Raw genomic sequence first — 12,422 nt, forward strand, 5'->3', positions numbered from 1 at the left:
GGGAGAATTGTCTATGCACCATAATCCTATTATCACTATTTTCCTCACAAACATCTCCAGGTGTAGAGATTAGGACATATTTTATTTCATTATTATCTAAGAAACCATTTTCCTCACAAGCTAACTGCGCGCTATAATGACCCGTTAGTGGAAAATACTGATATTAGAGAATAGTATATAGCCAAAACTATCAAAAGCGCGCTGTAATGAAATGGGGCTGCAATATTTGAATAAATAAGCAACTATTAGAGGTAGAATAAATAAGCACTAATAATGCCTACAAATAAGGGATTCCCTGAATTTCTCGATCACGCTTGATTAGTTCAGGCCTTTGCATGTTAGGACACCAGCGATTGGGCCAAGAGCACTTGACAGAAATCTCCCAGGTCGAAGTTTGAAAAAAGTGAAGCCCACAATGTGAAACCAGCTCATGATGCGGATCCAGTCAGCCGAAAAAGAATCAGCCAAGGGGACCATGAATCAATTAGGAAGGGCAACAGCCCAAAATGTGACGATCAAACAAATTAAGGTATGAAGTCAGACAGAGACTAATCTGCATAGTATGATGATTTCATATTAAACATAGTTGAAGTAGTTTTGGATACAACTTTTCCAAGTATTACAGCGGCAGCAGTATATAAACATAGTTGAAGTAGTTTTGGATACAACTTTTCCAAGTATTACAGCGGCAGCAGTAATGTGCATATATATATATATATATATATATATATATATATATATATATATATCAGAAGACATGGTTTCTGCAACAAGTTCGATCTTGTGAACATAGCAGTGCTATATACACATCAAAAGACATAGTTTCTGCATACTGCATGATAGGCATATAACATTTGTTTACAAGTTTTATAGACATCAAAAGATATGCCGCTCCTTTACTGGAAAAGTAGCTTCACCATAAAGAGGTACTTCACTTGGCAAAATGTATTGTGAAACACTTCTTGTTTCTGCTCTGAGAAAAAAAAGAGGAACAATGAATATATTAAGAACAAGAGTAAAAAAATGAATAGATATGAGAATGTATTTTTTTTGTGTAACATGTATTTACCTTACTGTTTACCCTTCTTGTTGTAACCAGCGATACGCTTGTTTATCTTAGAATTTATTTTATCATCATCCTAATATTACGAATGTATTAGAAGACTTATTTGTGAAATTAGATGATAAAAAGAACAGAGAGAAATGGTTATTATACATCTGAATCTTCTTCCATTGAATCACGAGCTCTTCTATTCTTCGTAATATTTTTCTGAGCCTGATTCTTACTTCTGAAACTTTTAGAGGAATATAAAAGTTCAGTAAATCAGAGAGGTTCTTGTAAAGAAAACACATGTAAAAAAACATGAAAAAAAAACAGAAGCATGATACGCTGATGTTTCTACTTCCATCTGATTGTTATTTATAGTTAAGTCAGCCAGGGACTTGGAATTATCCTGTATAAGAAAGTACACAGTAGTTTAGGCATCTACAATTATTAAAATTTGATATATGTAAATTTAACACTATTAGTAAGTATAAATGTTAATATGGTATTGTTAGTTGACATCAGGTAATTAAGAACAACAAATGTAACAAGTGAATGACATTAGTATATGAGGGTCATGTAAAGTTAAATTTAACTAATGTAAGTTTATTTCTCGGCATTGAAACTGAAGATGTGCCCACTGCTAAAGCTGTTGTTGGTATCCTTGGTTCTCTACCAAATTGCTCCTTGACATAAATAACTTCTAAAGATTGCAAGTCATTATCAATGCTCTGTGCTGTAATTTTTTATATAAAGGTGAATCTTTGACCTATTAAAGCAGAAATTTCAGGAGGATGTGCATCAGATCTTACATGAAGATTATAAAGTCTTTCACATGGTTTCCCTATAATCTAACGTGCAACTCGGTCGAATATTAAAAACTCCAGCTCATATGTCTTGTCAGTTGCCATTACTAATAATTTGTACCTACAGGTAGATATACACAATACTCATCAGATCAGTTTGATCTATAACTTGCGTAAGCAAGTGTAGAGTCATCATGTACACATTTAACACCATGATTGTGGACTGGCAGGAGTAAAGCAGCACATGCGATTTCTTATTTTGAATGCCTCTTGTTTATATCAGTGTATGATGATGGAATGCGCTATGACACAGCAGGTGCGAGACGTGACATATTCAGCAAAAGAAATGGTGAAACCAGTAGGTAGTATATTTCATTTGGAAATGCAGCAATTTGACAAATAAAATATGCAACAAGTTTACAGGGATAAATATGAACCGTGGTTATGTGTGCTATTAATTAAACTTTTGCAGGTGAAGCTTGTTATGTAAACAATGGAGCAATAGTTAAATTAGAAAAATACTAACCTATGTTCAATATCTATGCATGGACAATCAGCTTTGGAGCATTTATATGTTGTTCCATTGAAATTTGATTTTGAATGGCAGATTTTACAAGCTGGGTAGTTCCAATTTTCATTGGGAGTGAATTTTGTAAGTCACCGTGCATTCAAAGTGTTGCTACGAAAAAATATTTTGTTAGTCAGAAACTTATTGAATAAAATTTACTTTTTGTAAAAGAGATAGGAAAAAGAAAGGAGAGGGTAAAGGTATAAACTGTTGCATCAAAAGGATCTACATCTTTAAGCTCTAAAAGTGTTACTTTTTGTACTTCACTTTGTACACGGTTGCATATTGTTAATTCCAGTTTTTCAACTGGTTTAACCTCATCTGGTAGACTGAAATAAAAAGTATAAGTATCTTACTGTATTAAGTTGTAATATGAAATTAGTATACCTGTCATAGAAATTCTTAATGTTTAGAATTGTATCATTATTGATATACCAACGACATGCTGATGTTCTGCTTAAAAAAGAGCTTCACCTCTTTAACTTCTCCACAATATACCAATAAATATCGTAATGACACAGGTCGGAAATAAACACAGAATAAATGCACGGTTGCACCAATCGCTCTCAGACTCCTTTCAGTCTTTTGAAGACGTTCAAGTGATGGTCTGGCCTAATTTTTTTGGGACTTTAGAGTCATTTATCTCTTTCAAAATCTAATTAGCTAACCTGAGGGTAAAAATGAACCGACGTGAATTTTTCATTTATGCTGTTTCTTATAATCTGCCAAATAGTTGCTGAAGTCGATAATGCTTAATTGCTTATGACCATCTGCATCACAAACTTAGTTGCACGCAATTCACTGGATCCGTGCAGGCCGTTCCTCTGTTCCTGTCTGAGATCGCGCCGACGAGGATCCGTGGCGGGCTCAAAATCCTGTTCCAGCTCATTATTATCTAAGAAACCATTTTCCTCACAAGCTCCGTGGCCTCGCCATCGATAAATGACTCTGGAAACTAAGCCTGGATCTCGGACAAAGATGCAGGGAACGACTAACTTGAAATGCAGGGAGATGATGATTTTCTGGCACCTGCATAACGTGGTAAAATTAAGCTGACTGGCCAGAGGCCTCACTTGTCAAGAGCTAGTTAGTTTGATTATTTGCATTCCTTTGCTCCCTTTTTTGGGTTCTAGTTCTTCTTCTGTCTTTGTTGATAGATATTATTACCCTATTCACAGAGATGAAACATAATAGAATGCTGGGGCCTGGGTGCAGATAATATGGATTCCAAATAATGGACCATTTGAATTTTAGAGCACCTACAAAGCCCGTGTGCAGAAAATAGGGATGAACATGATGTTTGCAAACTCGTAATGCTCGTGTCATCAGGATGCATGTGGCGGCAGCTGCAGTTCTGTGGTGCTCTTCTCCAGCATCTCAACAACTCTGCTCATCGACGGCCGATCTGAAGGTGAGATCTGAATGCACCACAACCCAACGACCACCATCTTCCTCACAACTCCGGTGGCCTCGACATCGATCTCACAGGCGCTTGCGCAGAACCGGTCAAGATCTTCATAAAGACATTGAGGGAAATACCTGCTGCTTGCTCCGGAACCAGAGCCAGCACTGATGCTTCTCCTTGCGCCAACCATCTCAAGAACCATCATGCCGTAGCTGTAGACATCAGACTTGCTGGTGACTGCTCTGACCTGCCTCGAGAACACCTCGGGCGCGATGTAACCGATCGTCCCCCTGGCTCCAGTAATCGACACCGAGATGGTGCTCTCCTTCTGAGGGCATAGCTTGGCCAGCCCGAAATCGGAGATCTTAGGGCGCAAGTCCCGGTCCAGTAGGATGTTGTGGGGTTTGATGTCAAAATGCACAATGTGAGCGTTGCACCCCCGGTGCAGGTACTCGAGACCTCGCGCAATGCCAACCGCGATGTCGAATAGTTTCTCCCAGCTGAGTGACCGTTCTTCTCCATGAGCACCAGCTTCGCCATCGCCGCCGACCGTGTACCTTTCGAGGGAACCATTGGGCATGTACTCATAGATGAGGCCCCTCCTCTTTGGTCCCTCCAAGCAAAATCCTAAGAGTGTAACGACATTGACGTGTGAAGTTCTGCTGATGCTGGCTACCTCATTCATGAACTCCTCGCCGTCGACCTTGGTCTCCTTGAGCATCTTCACTGCAATCTCACGGCCGTCCGGGAGGCTACCTTTGTAAACCTCACCGTTGCCGCCTTGGCCTAGCTTGTGAGCGAAAGATTTGGTCATCCGTTTCACTTGTGAGTAACTGTACCTCTTTGGATGATGCTGTTGCAACAAGGACTCCATCCTCTTCCTGTTGTCTGATCCCCTCTTCCATGGCCACCGCAGTGAGCCATGGCGCTTCTTCTTGTAACATAGGAAAGCTCCAAGAAGAAAGAAGCACAGAGCCACTGCACTCAACGCACCTGCTACTATGTCTGCATCAACCAGTCAAAAGGGGCAGAAGCAGAATTGAATATTCATCTGAATGTTTTAACATGACGATTACTTTGTGCAGCAAGGGATTCAATTGTTACTCACAAATTCTGGTCTTTTTCCTTGAGGACTTCCCTGCACCTGGCACAGACGCCGGAGGAGATGGTTCGATCAGCGGCGCCATGGACGGCGGCGTGCCGGGCACGAAGCCCATGAACTCCAAGTGCAGGTAGCAGCTTGGCCCGTTCAGCCTGACGCCGTCCATGTCCGCGCAGCAGCCGGCGAGCCAGGACATGTGCGACACCAGGCACCTGTTGCACTCCTCGAGGGGCAGATCCTCAGTGCACTGCGCCAGTCCGTGCAGCGTCACGTTCGCGGTGACCTCCTCCTCGTCGAACGCGAACCGGAGCGGCGACGCCGCCGCCGCGGCGACCATCCGCCCGGCCAGCCTCCTGCGCGCCGCGTGCAGGCTCGCCGGGTCGGAGAAGTTGTTGGGGTTGGGCACGTCGAACCGCCGCGCCGGCGACGTGTCCGCGGCGCCGAAGAAGCTGGCGTTGTCGTAGCGCACGAGGCAGTGCGCGTACCAGAGGACCATGTCCCTGCGGCTCGCGCACCGTGTCCCGGGCAGCTCGGCAGCCGCTCCGGCGAGGCAGGTGGCGCAGTCCGACCGCTCCGCGTCCGCAAGGCACATGGCGAGACCGTACACCGTGTCCTCCGTCTCGCCACCGGCGAAGGTGGCGTTCAAGAAGCTGGCGTTGGCGGCCACCATTAACTGGAGGGAGTCCCGGAGCCGAAGGAGGTTGGCCTCGAAGGTGGCACCACGGTTTGAGGTGGCAGGGGAGGTGGAGCAGTCAGGGCAGACGAACCTGCCATTGGCCTTGGTCCCGCAGAGGTTGGCGGGCTGGGAGAGCACGCATGGGAGGAGGAAGACGAGGACGGTGACGGCTAGGAGGCGCCGACAAGACAGGGACCTGGGGACGACGGAAATTGGAGGGCAGGAGAAGAGGATGGCGGCATCCATGGCGATGTGGAACCTCGTCCTCGTCCTCGTCCTCTTGGTGCACTGACACCAATCAGCTACAGCTCTGAACATCTTGGGGGAATTGCACTTTGCTGCAAGACTGATACTTCTTGCAAGGACTCTACATACAGAAGACAATCCAATGAAGAAAAGAATAGCTAGTGGCCTGGAGTAGTCAAGAATTGCAAGTGGAAGCAGATTGTGACAGCCACGGGGACGAAGCATCAGGTTGACTCTGCCTCTCTGGTCTCCGCAGCAGCAGGTCCGTCAGAGAAACCGGCTGCCTTGCTGTTTCCCCAATTCCTACACGGCATCTTTACTACAAACAAGATGAACCACTAGTGTTCTCAAACAAGAGCTGGACTCAACCAGTCCCCTTATCATTAGTCTCAACGGAATGGGCACCAGTAAGATTGGCCATGCACGTATTCTATCTGTCTCAAAGAAAAGGTCTATTTGAGTGTGCACCCCCTGAACTGAAATCCTGTCTAGATCGCCTCTGCACTTTGCAATACCGTAGCTACTGCAAGACCAGCATGTAACAGCAGTACTCGGTTCACATTAAGATTCAATTCAGGAATACCGAGAAAAATAGTGTTGTCATTACTTACTAGTTACAAAAGTAATAAACATCACTGGCACCAAGCCACTACCCTTATCTATATCATCAGGCAGCCTCAAGAATGGCACTGCTAGAGATGTCAGGCTCCAGGCAGCACAACAAACAAGAACTTGGAGATGCAAGCACAAAAGGAGGGGAAAAAACATCGTGAAATTCATTACCATTCAACACCCAGAACTCTTTCTCATAAGATGACGCATTGATACTTCCATAAACACAACAGCTCAAACAAAAGCATTCAACTCCAACCAGATGTAGGTTTTCAGCGATTTCAGCTTATCCAGAGTTCTTAGCATAATACCATACAAGCTCTCTAGTTAATAGGGTGGTATTGTGCCGATACCCGCTTGGGAGGAAGCTTCCGGAGGATGAAGAGGACAAGCGCAGAAGGCAGTATCTCCGTCAACTGTACAAGGGGCAAAATGTTCAAGAACATTGGCACCAGAGAGCAATAGACGTGTAACTAGCACCAAGGAGCAATGGCCACGTAACTAGTACAAGGAAGTATTAGTGCTTTACCATATAATAGAAGAAATCTAGGATTGGATGATCCAAAACCTCGAGTGATACATCGGGATCAAATGCAGATAATGCCACCTACCATCAATACAAACAAGGAGAAAGATTAGAGATAAAAGACAAAAGTGCGCAATTATATACATGTGGGATGTTTTGCAAGTGGATTTGTAAACCACAAATTCGGTGACTCTTTAATCTTATCACCACAGTGCACAACAACATCAGGTGCAGTACCCACTAGGCTGCTATGTTTGGTGGATTCACATTCTTATATACAGGACTACATCAGATATCTACTTTCAGATCAACCAAAAAGAATAATCAAGCGTCATTCTTGAATACCAAACAGTCAGTAACTGAGAACCAAATACTCACCACAACACATCTTATCAGGAAGCAGGTAACGCAAACTGCTGTCACAGTCCCCACCTGAGACATTGGAAAAATGCCACGTCACAATGAAAATTATATAGATCCCAAAAGCAGTTAACAGTTGTATTCTAGATTGAAGGACCAAACAACAACAGATTTGTTTTTAAGAAACCATATAATAATTAAAAAATATATCTTTTAAAACCAAACAATTGGGAACTAGACACAGAAATATAAAAAATATAGTTAATTAGTCACTGGACAAAAATGACCAATACAACACAAAATTTTAATCACAGTTTATAGAACTCCAAACACCATATTACGAACATTGCCAAAGAATTTCATATTGAATGAATGTCTTTTATCCACTATTTCAAGGTAAATCTAATATTTGTGATTGATAAGTAACTTCAACCTAATGATTTGGCGGTATGTTCTCCAATCTCTACAGTAGTCTTTTCATGGGCATTTGAACAGGAAATGTTTAAGGTTTTTTATTGCAGGGTTGCAGTCACCTCATAAAGCTTCTTTTGCCGCCCCTTCGATTCAATAGGGAAACGTCTCAGCAAGAAAAACAACCTGAAGGGAAACAGCAGCGCATTTTACATAATAAATAACTAAGTCTGACAGTTAGCACAATAGCAAAAGACATGGAACACCGAGTTACCTTCCACCATACACAGAAAAGCCGAGAAGAGCCACAAAGGAGACAGCTACTATGAAGATCTTGCTCGCAAGCTCAACCGTTGCATTATCATTTATTCCGAGGTATATCCATATACATACCTGTCCAGATGCCCAATCAGAGGTTGCAATCAAAGTTAACCAATATCAACTATGCAATAGCACTTGGAATCTTGAAAACAGTAAAAAAATAGGAAAGCTGACATGAAACTCTACAGGTAAAATTTGCGATGATACGCAGCAAGTGATATGACAAATGTGCAAAGATGAGAAAGAACAGACCTGAATTACATATACGATACTGTTAACGGCAATGTATGCAGGCCTTAACTTGTCTGTTGGGAGACTCCTAGCCTGAAAATCAACCAACATGTCCGCATATCATTTCTTTGAGAAAGATGAACAATAGACATGATGTAAAATGAAGGTTCAGACAATGCGCAGCAGGCACCTGATGGTATATTTCTGCCCAGAAAAGCACGAGTAAGGTGTAGGTCGAGAAAAACAACAACCCGGGGAGATCAAGTAGGACCAACTTATATACCTGTTGAAAGAAAAGGAGGTCTTTTAACGAAATGAGCAAACTTGAATCTTGATCTTTTAGTACAACAAACAAGAACACCGTGCATCCTTAAACTTAAAAGTAAAGTAGACCAAGAGTAAGTGCAGAAAAAAAGGAATCTTACTTTTGTCCGGAGAAGGAAGACATGGACATGGAATCCGAATACAACAGCACGAACTGCAGCAAGACAAGGGGAGAAGCGTTTGGTTGGTTAGTTCACATAACACGGATGAATTGGGTAGCACAGGACAGTGCAGGACAAGAAGAGAATAAGAGAGAGAGAGAGAGAGAGAGAGAGAGAGAGTAGGATCCTGATTCCATTACCCCCATTGACAAGGAAGTTCATGAGGTGGAAGACCTTCTGCGTGGTCCATCCGAACTCGGGCACCCGGCGCTGGATCCTGATGAGTTGAATCTGCAAGAGAGTGGTGGCGGCACAAGGAAACCAAAGATGAGGATCGAATCGAACGCGGAGGAGGGCAAAAAGATTCGATTTTTACAGCAAGGGCGGTGAGGTCACCAATGGGTGAATAGCAGGTCAGATCAATTCGGTCGCACCCAAAAGAAAAGAGGGCGGGGGAACGTTCCGGGTAGTAAAAGAAAAGTTCCCCTCTAGCTAGGTTGTTACTAGGTTGGAGAGGGAGAGGGAGGCGGACCAGTGCGACGGCGGAGACGAGGGCGTAGGCGGCGGTGAGGGAGAAGAAGGCGGCGTCCTGCCACTCGGGCGACTCGTTGACGTTGTCCCACCAGCCCTGCAGCGCTGCCGACGAGGAGGAGGCACCGGCGGCAAAGGGGGAGGCCACCTCCCTCATCTCTCTCTCTCTCTCTCTCTCTCTCTCTCACGCACAATCTGAATATCTGATGTCGTTTCCTCTGCCTCTGCTTCCGACGCGGTCTTCTCTCTCTGCTTTTCTTTCTGTGTGCGCGCCTGCCTCTCCCGCCAGCCTGCGTGCGCGAGGAACAAGATAGAGAGAGAAAACTGAAGGAAGGGAAAGGTGGGAGGCTTTACCGACAGAAGGGTTTGAAGGTGACGATGGATTTGGTGGAATGGAATCGTTCGTGATGATGCATGCGATATGATAATAATACCCATCAGATTGAATGGATCGAAATCGAATCGATGCAGGCATTAAGGACTGCTATAGTCGTCCAGCGAGCGACTGAGTCAGCTAGCCGTCCGGCGGCATGCATGCCACGTAGGGCCAATGGCGTGGTGGCAGGCGACACGCGAGGCTCCTGTGCCGTGCTGTGCTCTTCAATCAATCAGTTGAGGCCTTGTGATCTTCTACATGTAGGGCGGCAGGAAAATGCCCAATGCTGTGCTGATTTGCTTGCTTGGTTTCGCTCCTCTCGAAATTGCTTGGGACGCACTATTTTATATACTCCTATTATCTCTCTCTCTTCGAGAAGAAAAGGCTTTTCCATCAATATAGACCCACAAGAGGGAGAAGACACTCATAATAATTAGAATAGTTAATTATAATAAAATAAAGAAATATCTGATATATATTAGACATGTTTAGGAGGGGTAATACCCCTATGCGCCTGCACCCCGCCCTTGACTCCGCCTGAGTCGTCTAGCTATAGCTCCCAATCGCGTGGTGCGTCCTCCGTTGTGGCCACACACTGACGGGAGAGCAGCCAGCTCCGACTTGCCTCCGTTTACGTGAGTCGATGGACAGCCACCTCGGTTCACGTCCTAACTGGAAAGGTGTTGCGCCCGTACAAGGTGCTTCCCGCAGCCATGTGACGACGTTTTCACCGGGCCCACTTGTCAGAATCGTCCCCTTCGCTACGCCGCATTGGTCCGAGTCCGATTCGAGCTCAAGCACCGCCACCCCGAACCCGAATCCTAACAAAACTCCAGCCGAATCTGTTCTCCTCCCGTTTATCCGTTTCTCCCTCTATATATGTGTGCGATTCCCCCTTCTTTTTCTATCTGTTCTGCAGCCCTAGCCGCCGCCGCCCAGCGCCATTATCGCACACCCCCCAAGCTCGTGTTGCCGCCGCTCTGGTGCTGATCCGCCCTTGCCATCTGGTTCACCGACTTTGCAAGCTCGAGAGAAAGGTCGTCGACTCCTTCCCGTCGTCTCTCGGCCACCGGAGCGCCTCCCCGTCGTCAACCCGAGCACCTCTGTCGCCTTCACCGCCGTTGATCACCTTCCCGTGCCTCGTCGCCACAGGTATGCGCCAAAACGGGTTCGTCGTCCGCTCCTCTTTCTCCCCAGCCGTTCATCGTCATGAATCGTGCCCAGAGACGAGGTTTTCGTCGTTTTCCGGTGATGTTCAAGGTGGCGCCGCCGTGTTCCCGCCGCCGCCGGACACCTGTTTCCCCCCCTTTTATCGTCGATCGTCCGATGCATCGCGTGCAATCGAGATTAGAAGCCCAGATACCCCTTCGCATTTTAAATCTCAGCTGTCCAATCTAGATCGTGCCCCCTAGATATAAATGCTCTTATCCAGTCAGCGCCAGGGCCAAGTCATCGTCCACCTCAGCCGGTCACCTCAGCACCCATACCCACGTGTTATGCCACGTGAGCACACCCAAGCCCAATCAGCCTGTTGACGCGATAATTAGGATTTTTTAATATAAAAATAATTTCTTTATTACATAAAATTAGGAAATTTTACATATAGGCCCCTAAACTTTTCTATTTTCATAATCATGCCCCTGGTTAGTACTATTATTTTACTTTTAGCCCTCTAAACTTTTGTATAATTACAAGTAGGTCCTTGAATTTTACAAATAAGTCATTAAAACTTTCTATTTTTACAATTTAGCCCTTGTACTTTTTCACAAAAGCCCATGTAGCTTAAAACCCTTACAACTTTTTTATACGAGCTCCAATATCGACGATTCTTCCGCTCTCGCGATTGTAGCAACGAGTACTATCCGTTAGTAATCTTTTTATAGTGCATTGCTATTGTTTTGTGTATTGTTCTTAGATGTTTGCGTTTATTTATTTTTGGTGTGCGCGATTGCTATAGGAGACGGGCAGTGTGTGAACTTGCAGGACCAGACGTTCGAGGAGTTTGAACAACCCGTGGCTGAAGCCAAGTGTCATTGATCACTTTGATCCTGTTGTAGGAAAGTGTAGCTTTATTTTTCTAGATGCATGCTTGTCAATATAAATCCCATGTTTAGGGTTTTACTAGTACTTTCCCTATTGTCCTTGTTGTCGAGTGGATTAAATATTAATCAGAATACTGATTCTATGCAACATGAACTGGTTTGGGTAATTTTTGTAGCAACTTTGATCATAGGAATCTATGCAGGTTGGTTTGATTGGTATGATTGTTGTGTGCGTCTTGTGTGATGTGCAAGTACCTGCTATAGATCTTAAGAACCGGTTTGTGAAGCCTGTAAGCCGGCATAACATCGCAACCACGAGGCTTATATGGGTACAACTTGGCCAATTAATTAGATGTCCTTCTTATTCTATACGCACCAGTGGACGATTGAGTGGCACAAGAGGGGGTCTATGGAGTGGATGGAATCCCTGTTAGCGGTGAAATCTTAGTGAGTGCATATGAATTTGGAGGCGCTTTGTAAAGGCCTTGTAGTGAGACCCTGGTTGTACACCCCGGAAGTGTGAAGCAAAACGGGAACCACGACTCGTGGGTAAAGTGTATAAACTCTACAGAGTATAAAACTGATGTATCAGCCGTGCTCACGGTCAAGAGCATGCTTAGACTTCTTCATAATTAGTGGGGATCTTGGATGGTTGGTTTTTGGTGGTCGAGTGGTGGAACCCCGATGAGTTGGTAGCCAGATATGAGATATCTAGTGAGTTTGGTAGTCGGATAGAATC

The 12,422-nt window shown here is 44.6% G+C and overlaps 2 protein-coding genes and 1 long non-coding RNA gene across 3 annotated transcripts; all 3 read right to left on the reverse strand.

Annotated features, from left to right (window-relative positions):
- Positions 1–796: 796 nt before the first annotated feature.
- Positions 797–3,301, reverse strand: LOC133891088 (uncharacterized). Its single transcript, XR_009904146.1, has 4 exons — positions 1,858–3,301; positions 1,217–1,454; positions 1,070–1,139; positions 797–973 (listed from the first exon to the last, which is right to left on the reverse strand). It is a non-coding gene; the product is annotated as an uncharacterized LOC133891088 (long non-coding RNA).
- Positions 3,302–3,635: 334 nt separating this feature from the next.
- LOC133890578 (cysteine-rich receptor-like protein kinase 25) lies at positions 3,636–6,448 on the reverse strand. The gene is made up of 2 exons (XM_062331019.1): positions 4,933–6,448; positions 3,636–4,829 (listed from the first exon to the last, which is right to left on the reverse strand). Exons 1-2 carry the CDS (start codon positions 6,071–6,073, stop codon positions 3,745–3,747), a joined length of 2,226 nt encoding a protein of 741 aa, XP_062187003.1. The 5' UTR covers positions 6,074–6,448; the 3' UTR covers positions 3,636–3,744.
- A 139-nt stretch (positions 6,449–6,587) lies between these two features.
- Positions 6,588–9,762, reverse strand: LOC133890579 (tobamovirus multiplication protein 1). The gene is made up of 11 exons (XM_062331020.1): positions 9,620–9,762; positions 9,267–9,555; positions 8,935–9,025; positions 8,735–8,787; positions 8,500–8,592; positions 8,331–8,402; positions 8,032–8,150; positions 7,880–7,943; positions 7,365–7,418; positions 6,990–7,067; positions 6,588–6,876 (listed from the first exon to the last, which is right to left on the reverse strand). Exons 2-11 carry the CDS (start codon positions 9,420–9,422, stop codon positions 6,784–6,786), a joined length of 873 nt encoding a protein of 290 aa, XP_062187004.1. The 5' UTR covers positions 9,423–9,555; positions 9,620–9,762; the 3' UTR covers positions 6,588–6,783.
- Positions 9,763–12,422: the final 2,660 nt, after the last annotated feature.

This window comes from Phragmites australis, chromosome 14 (assembly GCF_958298935.1).
Source record: "Phragmites australis chromosome 14, lpPhrAust1.1, whole genome shotgun sequence".
NCBI lineage: Eukaryota > Viridiplantae > Streptophyta > Magnoliopsida > Poales > Poaceae > Phragmites > Phragmites australis.